The sequence below is a fragment of the Erinaceus europaeus genome, chromosome 8 (assembly GCF_950295315.1).
Source record: "Erinaceus europaeus chromosome 8, mEriEur2.1, whole genome shotgun sequence".
Lineage (NCBI taxonomy): Eukaryota > Metazoa > Chordata > Mammalia > Eulipotyphla > Erinaceidae > Erinaceus > Erinaceus europaeus.
Window position 1 is genome coordinate 91045101 of NC_080169.1, and position 17544 is coordinate 91062644.

Sequence of the window (17544 nt, forward strand, 5' to 3'; positions counted from 1 at the left end):
ATAAAGTACTTGCTGCTCTTTCCTTGAACAACATTTGCTAAATGTCTTTTTTGTGATGTGTTTTTTTCCAGAATATTAACTCATTGTAATTTATCACTGAGTAGTTTATGTGCCTACAGAAGTATTTTTTCCTCACCAACATGATATATATATATACATATATACATATACACATATACACATATACACATATACACATACACATACACACATACACACATACACACATACACACATACACATACACATACACATATACATATATATAACACTGACAAAACCATGGGTTAAGAGGGGTACAGCTCCACCCAGTTCCCACCACCAGGACTCCGTATTCCATACTCTCCCCTGATAGCTTTCGTATTTTTTAGTCCCTCTAGTAGTATGGACCCAGGGTCATTATGGAGTACAGAAGGTGGAAGGTCTGGCTTCTGTAATTGCTTCCCCACTGAACATGGGCATTGGCAGGTTGATCCATACTCCCAGCCTGTCTCTCTCTTTCCCTATTAGGGCATGCCAACATACTTTTATAAAAGTGGAATTATAGAGGAAATGACTCCACTGGTAGAGCATCAGACTTGCATTAAAAATAAGACAACCAAGCAAAAACACTGTTTCAAAAAAATAGTTTAGACTCAGTGATATGCAATGTATGTTGGGTTCTACAACAGGATCAAGCAAAATATGGTATTACTTTCTCAGACTTTATGGTACTTTGTAGGCTGAGGTGACTAGGGAATAGAAGGAATGTCAGAATGTCTTATTAGTACATTTGTATCTAAATGTTTAATAGGGTACTAGAGTTCACATTCTTACTTGTATCCTACTGCATGTAAGCTACTATATCAAGTCCATTGGCAGTTTGATAGTACCTCCCTCTGACTTTCCTCATTCCTCATTCCCTGTTGGTGCCATTCTGTCACCACTCTACAAAGTCATCATGTTGCTTGCACAATTTCTTGATATGTGCAGTAAATGCCATGAAATACTATCAATCCACTAGCAAAACACTTCACCACCTTATGTGCTTTAAAACTTTAAAGGATTTAGCAAAAATATCATCTGTTTTATTTAAGTCAACAGTTATGTGAAGTATGCTCCACAAAATTTTACAAGTAGAAGACATAGCTAAAGTCACAAATCAACTATGACCAGAGAAATGAAAGTAAAATCAAGTGATCAGAAAATGTTTAGAAGAATTAAAAAAAAAAAACTTTTTAGGATTTTACATGATTTTAAACATTTATCAACTTCACAGTTGACTTTTTGTCATTATTTTCATTTTTTTTTAAACAGATAAAGACATACAGTGTCATATCAAACAGATCTTGACACATCCACATTTGGAACTAAGTCCTGAGTTTAACCCGAAGATTAAAGATTACTCCTCTGAGGTTCCATTTGATGTGGTCACAGTTACAATTGGAGCAGAGGTTTCCAAATGTCAGTGCAAGATCTACCTGCAGGAACGGGCAGGAGCAAGGTATGGAATTGCTGATTGGGACTGAATGGAGACATCATAGTGGGAAACAAATATTTGATGTCATCTTTGAAAGTGGTTCAGAAAAAAAAAATGACACAGATGATGGATTGGAGAAATAGTGAGAATTTGAAGTCCCTTGTTTTTAAATCGTGTTAGAAAAGAACTCATCATTGGTGCCCTGATATATTAGCACTCTGTGTAACCTTTGTAACTATGTAACTACAGAATCTTGTAATATAAAATATTCAAGAAGAGCCTCTCAGAAAAATCGTAATTTATTGTTGTCTTCATGGTCTTAAATTGTTGGAAGTTAATCTTTCTGAACAGTAGCTTCATTTCATCCCAAGCCAACTACTCAAAAATTTTAAATATTCTAGATTATTTATTGATTTTAAAATATCATTTATATATTTTAATTATGTTAGAGACAGAGAAGTCGAGGGAGGAGGGAAAGAGAGAGATACCAGCAGCACTGCTCCACAACTTGTGAAGTTTCCCCTCTGAAGGTGGGAACTGGGGCCTTGAACCTGGATTCTTGTGCATGGTGAGTTGTGCACTTTACCAGTTGCACTGCCACCTGGCCCTTTAGCATTATTTATTTAATAACATAATAGTGACAACTTTTAAGCATAGTAATACCATTTTTAATGACTCATATTCTTTATTGACTCTTTTTTTTTGAGAGCTTGACTCTTTGAGTTTATTGACCCTAACTACATATCTGTGGCAAGGAAGATATTACTATTTTTATCCTGCAAGAAAGAAAAGCAGTTGGAATGTCTAGAAGCCAAGATTTTCTAATAGCAAAAAACAAACACTCAAGTCATACAAACCTGGGTCCCAACACTGATTTCAACATAAAACTCTGAGCAATTTATTTCTCTGTTCTATGCTTTCTATACTATAGTCTTGAATCTATGCTTAAATATTACATATCTAAAAAGGAGACAGTCATTGTTTTATTTTTTTAAGTTGTTATTATTAATAGATTGTGTATTACTTGAGTGGTGGTCCCTGTAATTTATAGGGAACTGGACTTGTTGGCTAAGAGCTTGCTTAGAAGTCCTGGAACATGATGGCAGAGGCTGAGTGGGGGGGTTGAATGGAAATGTGGAAAATTGAGAAATGTTACACATATACAAACTACTTTATTTCCCTATCAACTATAAACCATTAATCCCCCAATAAAGAAATAAAAATATATATTGCTTATAAAGTATGTGAGCATAGGTTAACTTTTTTCACATTTTAATTTTATTATAGAATTATACAAAGCTTGCTTGCTTTTCTATATAAGTTATAGGCATCTAATGAGCATTGATGTATGAATCCATTTGGGATAAGTTTTTTTTTTTTCTTTCTCTGCAGTTTTGCCAACTATCCCTTAGGCTTAGGTGTAAACAGACTCTCAATTCTCGTGGTAGATGAATCCACACCTGAGCATGAGACTCTGATAACATACAAACTTACCATCTATCGAGAAGACCGTCCAAGTCTGCCCTTATTTGAGGACTTCACAGCATGTGGTTTTGTGCAGGTAAGTAAACTTGCCACTTGTACTTGGCTTGAGTCGGAAGTGATCTACTAATGATTGTAAAAAAAAAGCCAAATGAAAATTATCAGGGAAAATGTATTTTAAAACCCAAGTTATTGCCTCATTTCCAAAGGGCCAGGGCCCAAACATCTAAGATATCTGGTTATAAGTGGTTTCATTTTAATATGGTGGTCCCTATATGCCCTTTTTGTGTTCAGTGGATTTATTATGGTTAATATTGAAAAAAATGTTTAAGTACTCACAGTTAGTTCTGAAATTGGTTTTACATTTCCCTTTTACGTTGTGCTGTGTTTCTTGGATTTGTTCCTGCGTCTGCTCTTGAAAATTTTAACTATATTTGGTGGGATTTATTGTAAAGAATGTGAGGGAAACTTATGAAACAGTTCTACAGAAGGAATATCAGATGAATGAAATTAAATTTGCTCGAGTAGATATATTTCTCACCCTTTCAAACCATCTATTCTTAGAGCTGACATTTCTCTTGTGAGCAACACATACTACTTTGTAGTCCAGTTGATTTTTGGATGAGGGTTAATGCTACTCTGAGACATTTGTTTGGTATTTCCTTCCTCTATTTTTATTCTGTGTCTAACCATCCATATTTAATAACATCATATACCTTCACTATGGGTGATTCCAGGAATGTCATAGTTGGTGCTCCAATCATTTCTACAAATCTACTTGGAAGGTACAATTGCAAAATACATCACATCCTAGGGATTTATATGCTTCTGGGAGGATATGAGCCCAGAGAGTCAGTAAAATAAACGACTGCACATCAGTGAGTATTTGTACTCAAATATCATATTCTATTAAATACAGTGGTGAAATACATTCCCTCCTTCCTAAGCAGATATATTCCTTTTTTGTGTCATCCATCCCTGAGAGTTGAATCTAACTGTGTAAATGTCCCCATTACTAAGATTTTATTTTTTCCAGAAACATATTTATTTTTTCCAGTGAACCTGCCAACTGAATTGGGGCTGTATAACATAGGTCTCAAATCCACCAACACCATACCTAACTTCATGAGCTCTCCAGGGGATCCAGATCCCTGGCACTTGTTTCCAACTTCCTGGCTTTATCAGCCTAATCAAGCATGTGTTAGTAACATGGCAATAACCCGCTTGAACCCAAAGTCAGTTAACTATGTGCTACTTTCTTTCAGAAACCTGGTCTTCTGAGAAAGGCAATTGGGGAGAAAGTTTCCCTTACAAAACCAGGGAAATCTTAGTGGGGACAAGAGGTGAATAGAAGCAAGAGGCAATGATGGAGACTGAGACAACTGTGGACTTTATCTGACTTTTATGCTACCTGACATTATTCTAACATTTTCAGTTCCTCATATACCATATTAGAAGAAAAGATAAGGAAACACCCTCAGAAAGTTAAAAAGCTGAGACTGAAAAGCACTAATTTCAGGCTGTGGAGATAGCATAATAGCAATGCAAACAGACTTTCATTCCTGAGTCATCAAAGGCCTCAGGTTCAGTCTCCAGCACTACCATAATCCAGAGCTGAGCATCACTCTGATAAAATAAAATAATAATAGTAATAATAATAATAATAGTAATAGTAATAGTCAGCTAATGACCAAAAAGCAAATGAAAAGATTCACAACCCTATTACCCACTAGAAAAATGAAAATTTAACTAGTAAATAGATACTACTGCCCACCAGCTAAATGAAAAATATTAAAATAACTGATAATAATGAATGTTGTTAGTGAGGATATGGAAGAATTTTTTTTTTGTTACACTACCGAGGAGAATGTAAGACTTTGGCACTTTGGCAGTATAATTAAAAAGAAAATCTTTATATATACTTCTTCTAGCTACAAGCCCACACTAAATGAAGTCATATGTTCATCAAAAGACACATCCAGCATCTGGGTAAATAGCTCATTGGGTAGAGCATAGGTTTAGCATGACTGAGACTCCCACTTAAATTTCATAACCATGTTTATCTGAGTAATATCCTGACTCTCTTTCTCTCTTTCTCTCTCCCCCTCTCCTTGCTCTATATTTTATGTGAAATAAATGTTCATTAAAATACTTATGAAGAAATGGTTTTTCAAAGCTTTAAAAGATCTTTTTAAAAACATTAAAACACCATTTTATAGAAAATTTGAGATAGTGATAAAATTGGGGATGCACACGGATATTTCATATATATATATATATACGTGTATATGTATATATACGTGTATATATATACACATATATATATGTATGTATATATATATACATATATATATATTTCCTGTCACCCTTCCCCTATGCATGGTCTGTCATTGCCAGAATTACTCACCAGAAAGACACTTTTTATTTCGCCAAAGATAAACATGAAAATTCTAATCTCAGGTATTTAAGAATATCCAAATTAAGTTAATAGCTAAACAAATATGTATTACAAGGATTATAGACTTTAAGTCTTCCAAATTGTTCCTTTTCATTTTTGTCAACAGTCAGTACTGTCACTACTTTTTAAACTTGAATTCCAGAGTTAGTCTATTGCAAGATAAATGATAAGGTATTCTATTTGAATCCCCAAAGCCAATCTAAAAGAAAATAAGTTAAACTACACTTTCATTTTCTTGTTAAGGGAAAAATATATAATATAAAATTTAAGGAGAAATTATAATTTAGCATAATGAGTTCCACTATTAAAGTCTGAATAAACATAAAGGAAAATCTTCCTTAAATGAAATATGGAGAATTTAATTTCTGATTAATAGGCCTCTGAATTTCTCTCCCTAGTTTCTCACCTGAACATGAACTATTCATTTTACTGAAAGATATAACAATGAAGAACAAGCAAATTTAAGACATACTAGTCTATCAATAATTCAATTACTATGTTATCTTGGTAAATATTAAGATGATTTAATTAATTTGTTATTTATTTTGTATCACTAGTAAGCTATTGTTAAGTACCTAATTAACTATAATTAACTGTTAGAATATCATATCTACTTCTGACTATATTACCAACTGGAATTTGTATACAGTGGATAATTTTCCTATTATTACCAATGAGGGGGGAAGTGATAATTTACATGAAAGATTAAAAAAACAGACTGAATTAAAGATTCTCAGTCTTGGCACTACTGTTTTTGGGGGCTGGATAATTCCTTTTTGTGGAAGAGTTGTTCTATGCAGTGCAGGATGTGTAATAGGATGAAAACAACATTTTTCACCTCTAACCAGTAGAACCTAGTATAATACTTCTTCGCTATTTGTGACAACCCAAAATGTCTTTACACATTGCCAAGTATTCCCAGAAGGACAAAATCAATCCTAAATTGAGATGTACTTACTTAAACCACTTAGAGTTCTTGCTTTCTAATTTTCAGTTATTTTACTACATGTTTAAATAGTTTAGAGCTAATCTTCAGCATGGAAGAGTCATTGTTATTCTCTTTTTTAAATACTGATATTTTAAATCATTTCTACATTTCGTGATAGCACTTTGACAGTTCCTTATGATAATCATTAATTTGCCACATTTTCTGTCTAATGTAATTATAATTAGAATATGTATTCAATTATAAAAAATGATTCTTAATAAAACATTAAAAAGTCATATACCAAGACTATTACCTTATTTTGATTTAACCATAAATAGCTTAATGTTTTGCTGTTAGGAAGAATGGTTTAGAAAGTAATAAAGTTATTAACACTCAGTTTATGTCATGCTTAGGAATTAATAAAAATATTTATGTTCTAAGGAAATTAAAATACGTGTGAGGAAGTAATTCTTTTACTTTCTCTTTCAAGATAGAAAATTTTGACGTGATAACAATATAACACCCATAGAAGTTGATTTGTACTGATGATATATGGTTTCCTACATTTTGCCCTCAAAATATTTTGCCAGCATAGAGCCATAAATAAAATGTACAGAAATGTAGCAGGAGTGTAGGAGACTACATTTCATGGGTCCATTTTCTAGAAACAGATTTCATCTAAAAGTAGATTACAATTTATAAAGAAAAAGTGCCAAGGAAAAGAAAATGTCGCAGCAAAAGTAGCACTTTAACAAGTCATCTGAAACCATTTTCCTTACCTACTTTTAAAAAGTCCTGAATTATTTTTCTTTTTTAAACTTTTATTTTTAAAAAGGAAACACTGACAAAAACCATAGGATAAGAAGAGTACAACTCCACACAATTCCTACCACCAGAACTCTGTATACCATCCCCTCCCCTGATATCTTTCCTATTCCTCATCCCTGTGTGAGTTGGACCCAGGGTCATTATGAGGTGCAGTAGGTGGATGATCTGGCTTCTGTAATTGCTTCCCCACTGAACATGGGCATTGATAGGCTGATCCATACTCCCAGCATGTCTCTCTCTTTCCCTAGTGGGGTGGGGCTCTGGGGAAGCAGGGCTCCAGGACACACTAATGAGGTTGTCTGCCCAGGGAAGTTCGGTTGGCATCATGTTAGCATCTGGAACCTGGTGGTTGAAAAAGAGTTAACATATAGAGCCAAACAAATAGTTGACTAATCATGAACCTAAAGGCTGGAATAGTTCATATGAAGAGTTGAGTGTGTGTGTGTAGGGTGTCTCTGTTTTATAGATAGTTAGTTGCCCATTTTAGTTATATTCCAGAAAGCCCATGACTATATTATTATTTTTTTTCTTTCTTGAGCTTGACATCTGATATGCAGGTGGATCCAGTTATTGTCTGGGGAAATGATGTCATGGCTGAAAAAAGGACCAGAAAGCTGGATCAGGGAAGACAGTAGCTCCCAAATATGGTAAAGGTGTATAAATGTTGACTGTAAACCCCGTTGATTTGATCTTATCTGAGGTCCATACTCAGCGTAGGAGCCTGTGTGACCTCTGCATCCCTATAGGTCTGAGCTTGCATCCTGTGGTCATGAGTAGGAGCATTCCAAGCTGGCCCAATTTTAGGACCCATCTTCCTCAGGTAGAACATAGTGTATGTTGTCTAGCCTTCCTTTGGATGATGGAATATTCTCTACTGTTGTTGATCCAAGTTGAGGGCAAGGTCCTATGAGGGTCCACAAATGGGTCTATTGTGTTGTACCTGATAGAGTTGGCCAGTAACAATGGAGAGAGGAATTTATTCGAGGTCTAGGCCCATCATGTCTGTTTTGGAATCTCAGGACTCCTCGACTAGGGCCCCAGGTGATGGGGTGGCCTGATAATGACTAAAGAGTCATCATTAAAGTATGCCAGTCTTTTGCCCTTATTCAGATTTTGCAGCCCATACTTTGATAAGGTTAACTTTGACTCAAGCCCAAGATGGCTATCTGAGAAATCTAATTTGAGGCACTGACTCAGCTTTTGCCTGGTTTGACTCTATGTCCTATTGGGTAAGAGATTTAATTTACATAAACTTACTTTTCTTTTTCTTTAAGAAAAGAACTAGCAATATTGCCTTTCTTATAGAATCATTTTGATGACAGAATTTGATAATGTGTGCAAAATTTTACTACAACTTGGTGCACAATTAAGTAATCAGTTATCATTATCATTATAGATAGTCCTTTAATGCAGACTCACCAGTAAAGTTTACATGCAGGTGTATTGGATAGAAAAAGTGTGAAGAAATAAGAGAACAACAAAAAGGACAGAACCAGTAATACAGAAGACACGAGATCTATAAAAGTATGGGAAGAAGAAGAACTGTTTGAGAACAGGAGCGAGAGTGAGTTACTAACTCCTATGAATCTTCCTTCCTGAGAAAATCACTGTTGATATAAAAGTTAATATAGTGCATAGTATGTTATGCAGTATATAATAAAATGTTAATGTGACATTTAATAATAAATAGATTTAATTTGGCTGAAAGTTTAATTTTCTTTGAATTTTAAAGAAGTATAAGCATTTTCCTGGGGTCCTAAATCTGTTGTATAGCAAAGATGTTTTTCTCATAGTACCTAACAAAAGTTGACTCTATTATTCTACTTTATTTAGCTGAATCTATTCCACCATTATTCTCTTCTTTGTCACTGGCCCCTAGCTGTAGGCATCCAGCTTTCCTTACGAGCTTATATTGGGGCCTGGGAGATAACATAATAACTATGTGAAGTGCATTCATGCCTAAGATACTAGAGGTCCTAGGTTCAATCTCATGCATCACCATAAAACAGAGAAGGGTAGTTCTCTAGTAATGAATACATAAATAAATAAATTAGTAGATTAATTACACCTTAGAGCTGGTGACCCAGGTTTGAGCCCTACCCTCATTACACTGAAAAAAGTTTCAGTGAAGTGTTTCTCTCTCTCCCTCTCCGTCTTTGCTTTTGTTTCTATGTAAAGGGAAAAGTTGCCTCGGAGCATTGAAATTCAGGTGATAATGCAAGAAAGCCTTTATAGTCTTTGTTGGTGAGAACAAGCTGATACAACCCCTATGGAAAACAGTATGAAGAGTCCTTAAACAAATAAAAATCTTAATACCTTCTGAACCACCAAAATAATGCTGGTCCATACTCCCAAAGGGGGAGCAATGTTAGGGGAAGATGACCAGAGGGCTCAAAACTCCAATTCCATCAACACCCAAGACCCAGAGAGAGAAGAGGAGAAAAAAAGACATTGAAAGTGGGCAAATATATAAAAATATAGATAGACAAATTGGAAAAATTGGGCAAATATATAAAAATATAGATAGTTACAGAAATAATAGTCAACCCGTATCTGTGACCTTGAGAGAACTACTGAAATTTCCGATGAACAGAATGAGATAGCAAACTCTGGTGGTGGGAATGATGTGAAATTATACCCCTGTTGTTTCATGATTTTATAAATCAATATTAAATCACTAATAAAAAAAAAACAGCTCTTCTGGTTCCAGTACCTGGAGCAGGCTGTAGCCTTCCATGCAGCCAAGTCCAAGAACCATACCATGCACAACCAGTCCTGGAAATGGCACAGGAATGGCATCAAGAAACCTCAATCACAAAGATACGAATCTCTGAAGGGGGTGGACCCCAAGTTCCTGAGGAAAATGCAATTTGCCAAGAAGCCAACAAGAAGGGTCGGAAGAAGATGCAGTCCAATAATACCAAGGCCATGAATGCATGGATCAAGGCTGTCAAGGCCCTGGTAAAGCCCAAGCAGGCCAAGACCAAAGGGAAACAGTCTCAAGCTCAAGTGACTCACCTACATTGCTCACCCTAGGCTTGGGAAATGTGTCCGTGCTTACATGGCCAAATGTCTCTGGCAAAAAGACAAGGCTCAAGCCAAGCCCAAGGCCCAGGCTCCAGCCACAGCACCAGCTCCTGCTCAAGCTGCCAAAGGTGTCCAGGCCCCCAAAGCTGCACAGTATAGGCCCCTTTCTGGCAGTTTAAGGACAGAGGGGCTGGTGGGAACCCTGGGATGCTATTCTCCCTAGGGCTGTTATCCTCCTGTGCTGTTTGTACAATAAAATTGAGATACCATTTTTTAAAAAACAAAACAAAACACCCTAAGTACCTTATGATCCTGAAATATCACCCTTGGAAATATATATTCAAAAGATACAAACACTAGTGCAAAGGGACATATGTGCCTTCATGCTCGTAGCTACATTATTCACAATAGCCAGAATAGGGAAGCAATATAAATGCCATCAACAGATGACTGAATGAAGACATGGGATATATACTCTGCAATTGAAAAAGATGATATTGTGTGTATAGGGCCAAATGGATAGAATTGGAGGTGATCATACTTAATGAAATTAGTAAGGTGATGAAAGACAATCACGGGGCTGGCGATGGCGCACCTGGTTAAGCTCACACGTTACAATGTGCAAGGACCCCACTCCCCAGTCCCCACCTGCAGTGGGAAAGCTTTGCGAGTGGTATAGCAGTGTTGCAGGTGTCTCTCTGCCTCTCTCCCTACCACTCCCTTCCCTCTTTATTTCTGGCTGTCTCTATTCAATAAATAAATAAAGATAATTTTAAAAAAGAAGATTCTAATTCTTAAAAAAAAGACAATCACCAGATAATTTCACCCATATGTGGAATATAGATAGTTGAAACACATGAACCTGCAAAGAAAAAGAAACATAAACAACTTTTATCTAAGGCTTTAAGAGAACTGTGGTGGTTCTCACTGGCAGTGGAGAGGGACAAAGAACCCTGGTGGTGGTTGTAGTGTGGAGTAGTACCCCTCCATAACTTTTGTGAATTACTATTTAATCATATGATTTAGTAATAATAATAATATATACATATCATAATGGAGTATTGTAGGGTGTTCAATTTTGTGCATATGAATTGGAAAATCATATGCACATAGTAGCCTATATAGCCTATATAGTACTAGAGCCTATATAGTACTAGAAGGGAAAAATAATTTTTCCCAAAACAGTTTGCACACTCAGGATGTTCTGAATGCAGAGATCTCCTCAGTGACAAGCATTTACACATATCAAAGACTTAGGGTTTTTATTTAACATTAAATTATTGTAACATGGAGGGTGGGGAGACAGCATAGTGGTTATAAAAAGAGATTCTCATCTGTGAGACTCCAAAATCCTAGGTTCAGTCCCCCACACCACCATAAGCTAAAACTGAGCAGTGCTCAGGTAGAAAGAAAGAAAGAATGGGAAAAGAAAAGAAAAGAAAAATATAAAAGAAAAGAAAAAAGAAGCGAAGCTTATTTGGGACCAGGCGGTGGTGCACTGGATTAAGTGCTCACATTACAATGCACAAGGTTGTAGATTCAAGCCTCTAGCCCCCACCTGCAGTGGGAAAGCTTTTCAAGTGGTGAAGTAGGGCTGCAGGTGACTGTCTTTTCCCCTGTCTATCTTCCCCTCCCTTCTCAATTTCTCTCTCTATCTCTATCCGATAATTAATTAATTAAAAAGATTAAATAAATTGTAACATGTATGTGAAGGGGGCCCAGTGATGGTTCACTCAGCAGAGCTCACATGTTGCCATGTGTGAGGACCCAGATGTAAGCCCCTAACCACTGCTTGCAAGATAGAAGCTTTGCTACTAATGGAACAGTACTGCAGTTCTCTCTCCTATTTCTCTCCTCTCCCTCCTTTTCTACCTGTCTATCACCTTTACCAAAAAAAAAAAAACAGAAAATTAAAATATGGCCATGGGGTACAATTAAATCATCTAATCACTTAGCTCCATTGATAACTGTAGTGGCAAAAGTTAATTAGTTAATTAAATAATTGAGAGGTGGAGAGCAAGTGTTGATACATGAGCTATGTTAACTCTTGTGTAAATAGTTTTTCTCAATTGGAAAAAAAAAGTTTGTCATGGAATATTACACATCTGTAAAAATACAGCACATTCTCCTTTGCTCCAACATGGATGGGAATGAAGGCAATCATGTTAAATGAAAAAAGTCAAGAGGAGAAGATTGAATACCGGATGATCTCACTCACAGATAGGTTTGAAGAAACAAAGCTAAGTATAATACAGAGTTAATTCACAGTGGACTAGAATCTACTTCTTTTGTGTGTGTGTGTGTGTGTGTGTGTGTGACTAAGAAGGGGAATGGAGGAACATTAGGGGATGTTGAGAATCTAAGTCTCTTTCATGGATCAGGATGATGGCCTGGTGGTGAGTGAGATGCACTGATACCTATCTTGGGGAAATGTCAAAATAAGACATTGTGAGAGCAACAATACTTTATATCAACATTTCCTCCACCAAGGGATGCTGAAGTTGGGAAAAAGAAAAAGATGAAAGAACATAGTAAAATGTTTTGTAAACACTCACCTCATGAATGAGTGGAAATTATGGTCAGAATAACTGCCAGTGAGATAAAAACTCTTGCTCTCAGCACATCTGTTATCCATGTTTCTCCAACTCACATCTGCTTCCTTTACAAGAAGAAGAAGAAAACATTTACTACCATTAGTACAGAAGTGCCAATACAATGTGAAGGAGAATTGGATCTTCCTGGATTCTAACAATACCTTAAGACATTTGCCTGAGTATAACCTTCTACTGAATACTGTATCATGTTTGTGTGAAGTTTATATTTTGGTACTTTAAGAAATAGTCTTCTGAATTCTTTAGTAGACAACGAAATAGAAAAGATTCTTGGGAGGTTTTCTAGTAAAATATTCTCTTAGAGTAACACGATTTTATTTAAATTTGTATTAGTAAGCTAATAATGGCTTATGACATTATAAATCTATAAGGATTTAGTTCAATATTGCACCCACAACCAAGTCTTGTACCCTTTTCCCCACCCTGTCTTGCCCAAAGATAATCATAGTTTTCACAGAGTCTTAAAGATTGGTCATTTTTTGTTTGTTTGTTTTGTTTGAGTTTCAATTCCCTATATTTCATAAAGAGGTGGTTATCTACTTTTATTTGTCTACATATGGTTGTCCAGTTTTCCCTGCACCATTTGATGACTTAAATTTTAAAAGGCAATTTTCATTTTTATCTACTGATAAAGTGTTGGTCTGCAGAGAACAAGTTAAAGCAAATTAATTTTCTGGATCAGTGACTTTTAACCTTTTGAAGGAAGCAATGCACCCTTTTGAGTTTTTTTTTTTGTTTATTTTTTTGCCACCTTGTCCTAGAAATATTTTACAATGCAGTTTTATTTTTTTCCTATTGTATCACAATATAAAACTGAATATTACCAAGCATAGAAAAGATAATAAGGATATTTTCCTTTCTGGTGTAAATACGCTTGTTTATAATTTAATTCACTGAGCACCTACTTGATTTTCCCTGGTAACTACTCTGATTGTGAATATTATTTTATCTGTAGTTTCATTTACAAAGAAATTAATGTCTATGAAGCAATATTGCATTTTACAATCATGTGAATTATTTAATGGCATCAATTAGCACACAGAATCAGAAATTATTATAACCTTATAAGCAAAACTCTACGAAGTCCAACACTGCCATATAAATAAACATCTATGAAGCAGTGGCTGCCTGGCCACTGCTTTCTTCTCAAAAGCTTGAGAGTGGTTATGAGTTGAAGGCAATGATGGTCTTAAAAACACAAGGGAAACTTAATAATATGTTATTTGATTTATATTGACCTCATTAGCCAGAGTTATTGATATGTTTTCTTTCAGCATGCTATAACAAATTGCTTTTTTATTCAAAGAAATAAATGTTGGCCAAGTGTCTCAATTAGGTAATTCTGAGAAAATTTCCACATGCACTTGAACAACTGTAACGTTTGCTTCATAAGTGTGTGTTTTAGGAACAAGAACGAGGGATGGAGTATTCCTTGCAGATGGTTTCACCGACTGTAGAACTTCAAGCTGGTCTGACATATGTTCCCTGCAGGCAAGATTAGGATACTATACTGCCTGACATGTTTAACTTCTTTTGAAAAATGCAGATAATTTGTCTTTTTAGTTTTCTTTTTCACCCACATCCTTTGTTTTAGACAGGACTAATGAGTTTAAAACATTGTGGATGACCTCACTCTTCAAAGCAGATCAGACCTCTCTACCCCACTGGCCCTCCAACGCCTCGGGATTAATTTTTTAACAGTGTGGAGCAGACTTTCAGACTTCTCTGAGTTTCTACCTCCTCACCTCACCACCTCCCACCCTCACCCCAACCCCCACACACCTCTTCATGTTTGAGCATGACCTCTATAGAACTAGTGATTTAAAAATATTACTTGTGAAATTCTTTACCTGATAGCTTATTTTAAAATGAAATTCCTGATAAAGTTAAAAGGCCCAAAATCTCAAAAGTTTAAGCAGAGAAGCAATTACAGAAGCCAGACCTTCCACCTTCTGCATCCCACAATGACCTTGGTCTGTACTCCCATAGGGTTAAAGAAGAGGAAAGCTATCAGGGGAGGGGATGGGATACAGAGTTCTGGTGGTGGGAATTATGTAAATTTGTACCCCTTTTATCCTGTGGTTTAGTCAATGTTTCCTTTTTCATAAATAACAAATTTAAAAAGTTATTTTTAACTACTCCACTGCAAAATTAAATCACTGGCTACAGTTATTCAAGTTATAGTGTCTATAGGAGAATCTGAATAACAGGGCTTATCATGTCTTATTATAGAATTGTCTAGTAGCTCTGTGGGCAGTGGCTGTACTCATTTTTAGTCCATTTGTGAACCTGCCTTTTAATGTCATTCCAAACTTGACAGTCAGGGAGATCTTGGCTATTCAGCCTCTTATTCTGCATATTATTTAACCTCATTATTTTGCCAGATGCACCCTTATGTGATTTACCAATGTTTATTGCCAGTGAGATTCAGAATCTGTGAATCTATGCCCAAAATTTGGCGTCGTGTGAAGATAATAGCAGTTTTGAAAGAAAGACCCAACACTGGCCGCCAGCTATAGACCAATTTCTCTCCTCTCCGTGTGTTACAAACTCCGTGAGAGGCTGCTTCTGTCACGTATTTCTCCTCTTACAGAGAAATTCCTATCACCCGCCCAAGCTGGTTTCCACCCAGGAAGATCTACCTGCGAACAAGCCCTGGCCCTCTCAACTTACATTGAAAATGGATTCCAGAAGAATTTAAAGAGGGGTGCTGTCTTTGTTGATCTCACAGCAGCCTATGACACGGTCTGGCACCGTGGTCTCATAGTCAAGATCTCAAGATGCCTCCCTCCATGGGTGGCCAACACTATATCATTTCTTCTCCAAAACAGAAGATTCTGGGTGCATCTGGGTGACAAGTCTAGCAGATGGAAACTTGTCTCAAGTGGCCTCCCCCAGGGCTCTGTTCTGGCTCCTACGCTATTTAATATTTACATCAATGACCTCCCAGAAACTTCTTCAAGGAAGTTCATCTACGCCGATGACATCTGCTGTGCAACTCAGGCATCCAAGTTCGACATCCTCGAGGAAACACTCACGAAAGACATGTCTCTGATATCTGATTACTGTAAAAAATGGCGACTAATCCCTAGCACTGCAAAAACGGTATCATCTGTTTTCCATCTACACCATGCCTCGGCCTCGCGTGAGCTTAATGTGCAGCTTGGCGATACGAGAATCCGGCATGAAGCCCAGCCAGTCTATCTTGGCGTTACTCTCGATCGCACTCTGTCATTTCACGAACATCTCATAAAAACTACAGCAAAGGTGGGCATGAGGAATAACATCATTGCAAGACTGGCCAGCTCCTCATGGGGCGCGAGCGCTTCCACACTACGATCATCATCTCTGCTATTCCACTGCAGAATACTGTGCCCCAGTATGGTTCTGTAGCCCCCATGTCCACTTGGTCGATTCCAAATTATATTCCTCCATGAGGATAATTTCTGGAACCATCCGTTCCACCCCGGTTCCATGGCTGCCAGTTCTTAGCAACATTGCCCTGCCAGTTATTCATCGGGATGCAGCATCATCTAAGTTCATTTCCAATGTCTACGCTCGACCAGACCTGCCAATATACGCGGATATCTTCGCCCACCCTGTCCAACGTTTGACGTCTCATCACCCAATCTGGTCCCCTATGCCTACACTGAACTTCTCTGTTCCAGACTCTTGGAAACAGAGTTGGTAGTCAGCTGAGGTAAAGAACAAACACCTCATCACAGACCCCTGTAAGCGTCAACCCGGCTTTGACCTAGCATGTTATGATTGGGCCCTCCTCAATCGCTATCGAACAGGCCATGGCCGGTGCGCCGCTATGTTCCATCGCTGGGGAGCCAGAGACGACCCGAACTGCCCCTGCGGCTACAGACAGACTATGACCCACATAGTCAACGACTGCCACCTCTCCAGATTCAAAGGAGGTCTCAAAACTTTACATCAGGCTCAACCTGATGCTGTTGACTGGCTACGGAAGAAGGGCAAATGCTAGAAGAAGAAGAATTGCCAGTGAGTAGTAGAGAAAGGATAACAAATCTTCAGTTTTGTCATCCAACAATCTGGCAGGTTGTAACTGAGCACCATATAGAAGAAAGTCTAGATTTTACACCTAGAATTATACTTGAGGTTTCTTTTTGAGACTACTTTCTATCTTTACAAAGATCCCTACTGTAAAATAACCATTTAGAATGAATGAATGATGGCAAATCGGCTGAATGTTCTCATAACAGAGAGATACTTCTTTAGACTATATACTTGGTTATGCTGTGCCCATAATTATTAAGACTTAGTAACATCCCCTTGATATAACAAAGTATAAAACCTATAATAGCAGTCGATGAAAGGAAATCATATTTAGAGAAAATCATAAAGCAATATTTGAAAAAATTCTCCCAGTGAGATGTGCATGGAAGAGACTTACTTTAATAAACTGAAAGTTCTATATCCAACCAAAAAATCCATTTATCTGCATCAATACTGGCACAGAATGAAAAAAAAAGTGATTAATGTAAAGCCCCCAAAATAGCACACACTGCCCAAGACTCTCTGGCATCTTTTTTTATGCTAAGTCCATCTGTGATCACACTAACCCCTTGGCCTGGACCAAAGCCCTCTCTGCCAACTGGCCACATGCAGCTGATGAACAGCCTCCCATCGTTTCCATAACCAGAGCACAAATATTAGATGAATTTCCTTTGAACCTTGCTTCCTCTTGGCTCCAGACATAGTCTAGCTCTTTAAAAGACACACT

General features: G+C 37.0%; 1 protein-coding gene and 1 pseudogene across 2 annotated transcripts in view; both read left to right on the forward strand.

Moving 5' to 3' along the window:
* CPED1 (cadherin like and PC-esterase domain containing 1) overlaps positions 1–17544 on the forward strand; it is a 422947-nt gene that overhangs the window by 253797 nt on the left and 151606 nt on the right. For both annotated transcript variants that reach the window (XM_060196489.1, XM_007525006.3), the window contains exons 15-16: positions 1297–1483; positions 2852–3020. In XM_060196489.1, coding sequence (XP_060052472.1) covers positions 1297–1483; positions 2852–3020 — 356 coding nt within the window. The remainder of the gene's footprint in view (positions 1–1296; positions 1484–2851; positions 3021–17544) is intronic.
* On the forward strand, positions 6292–11601 carry LOC132539830 (large ribosomal subunit protein eL29-like; annotated as a pseudogene).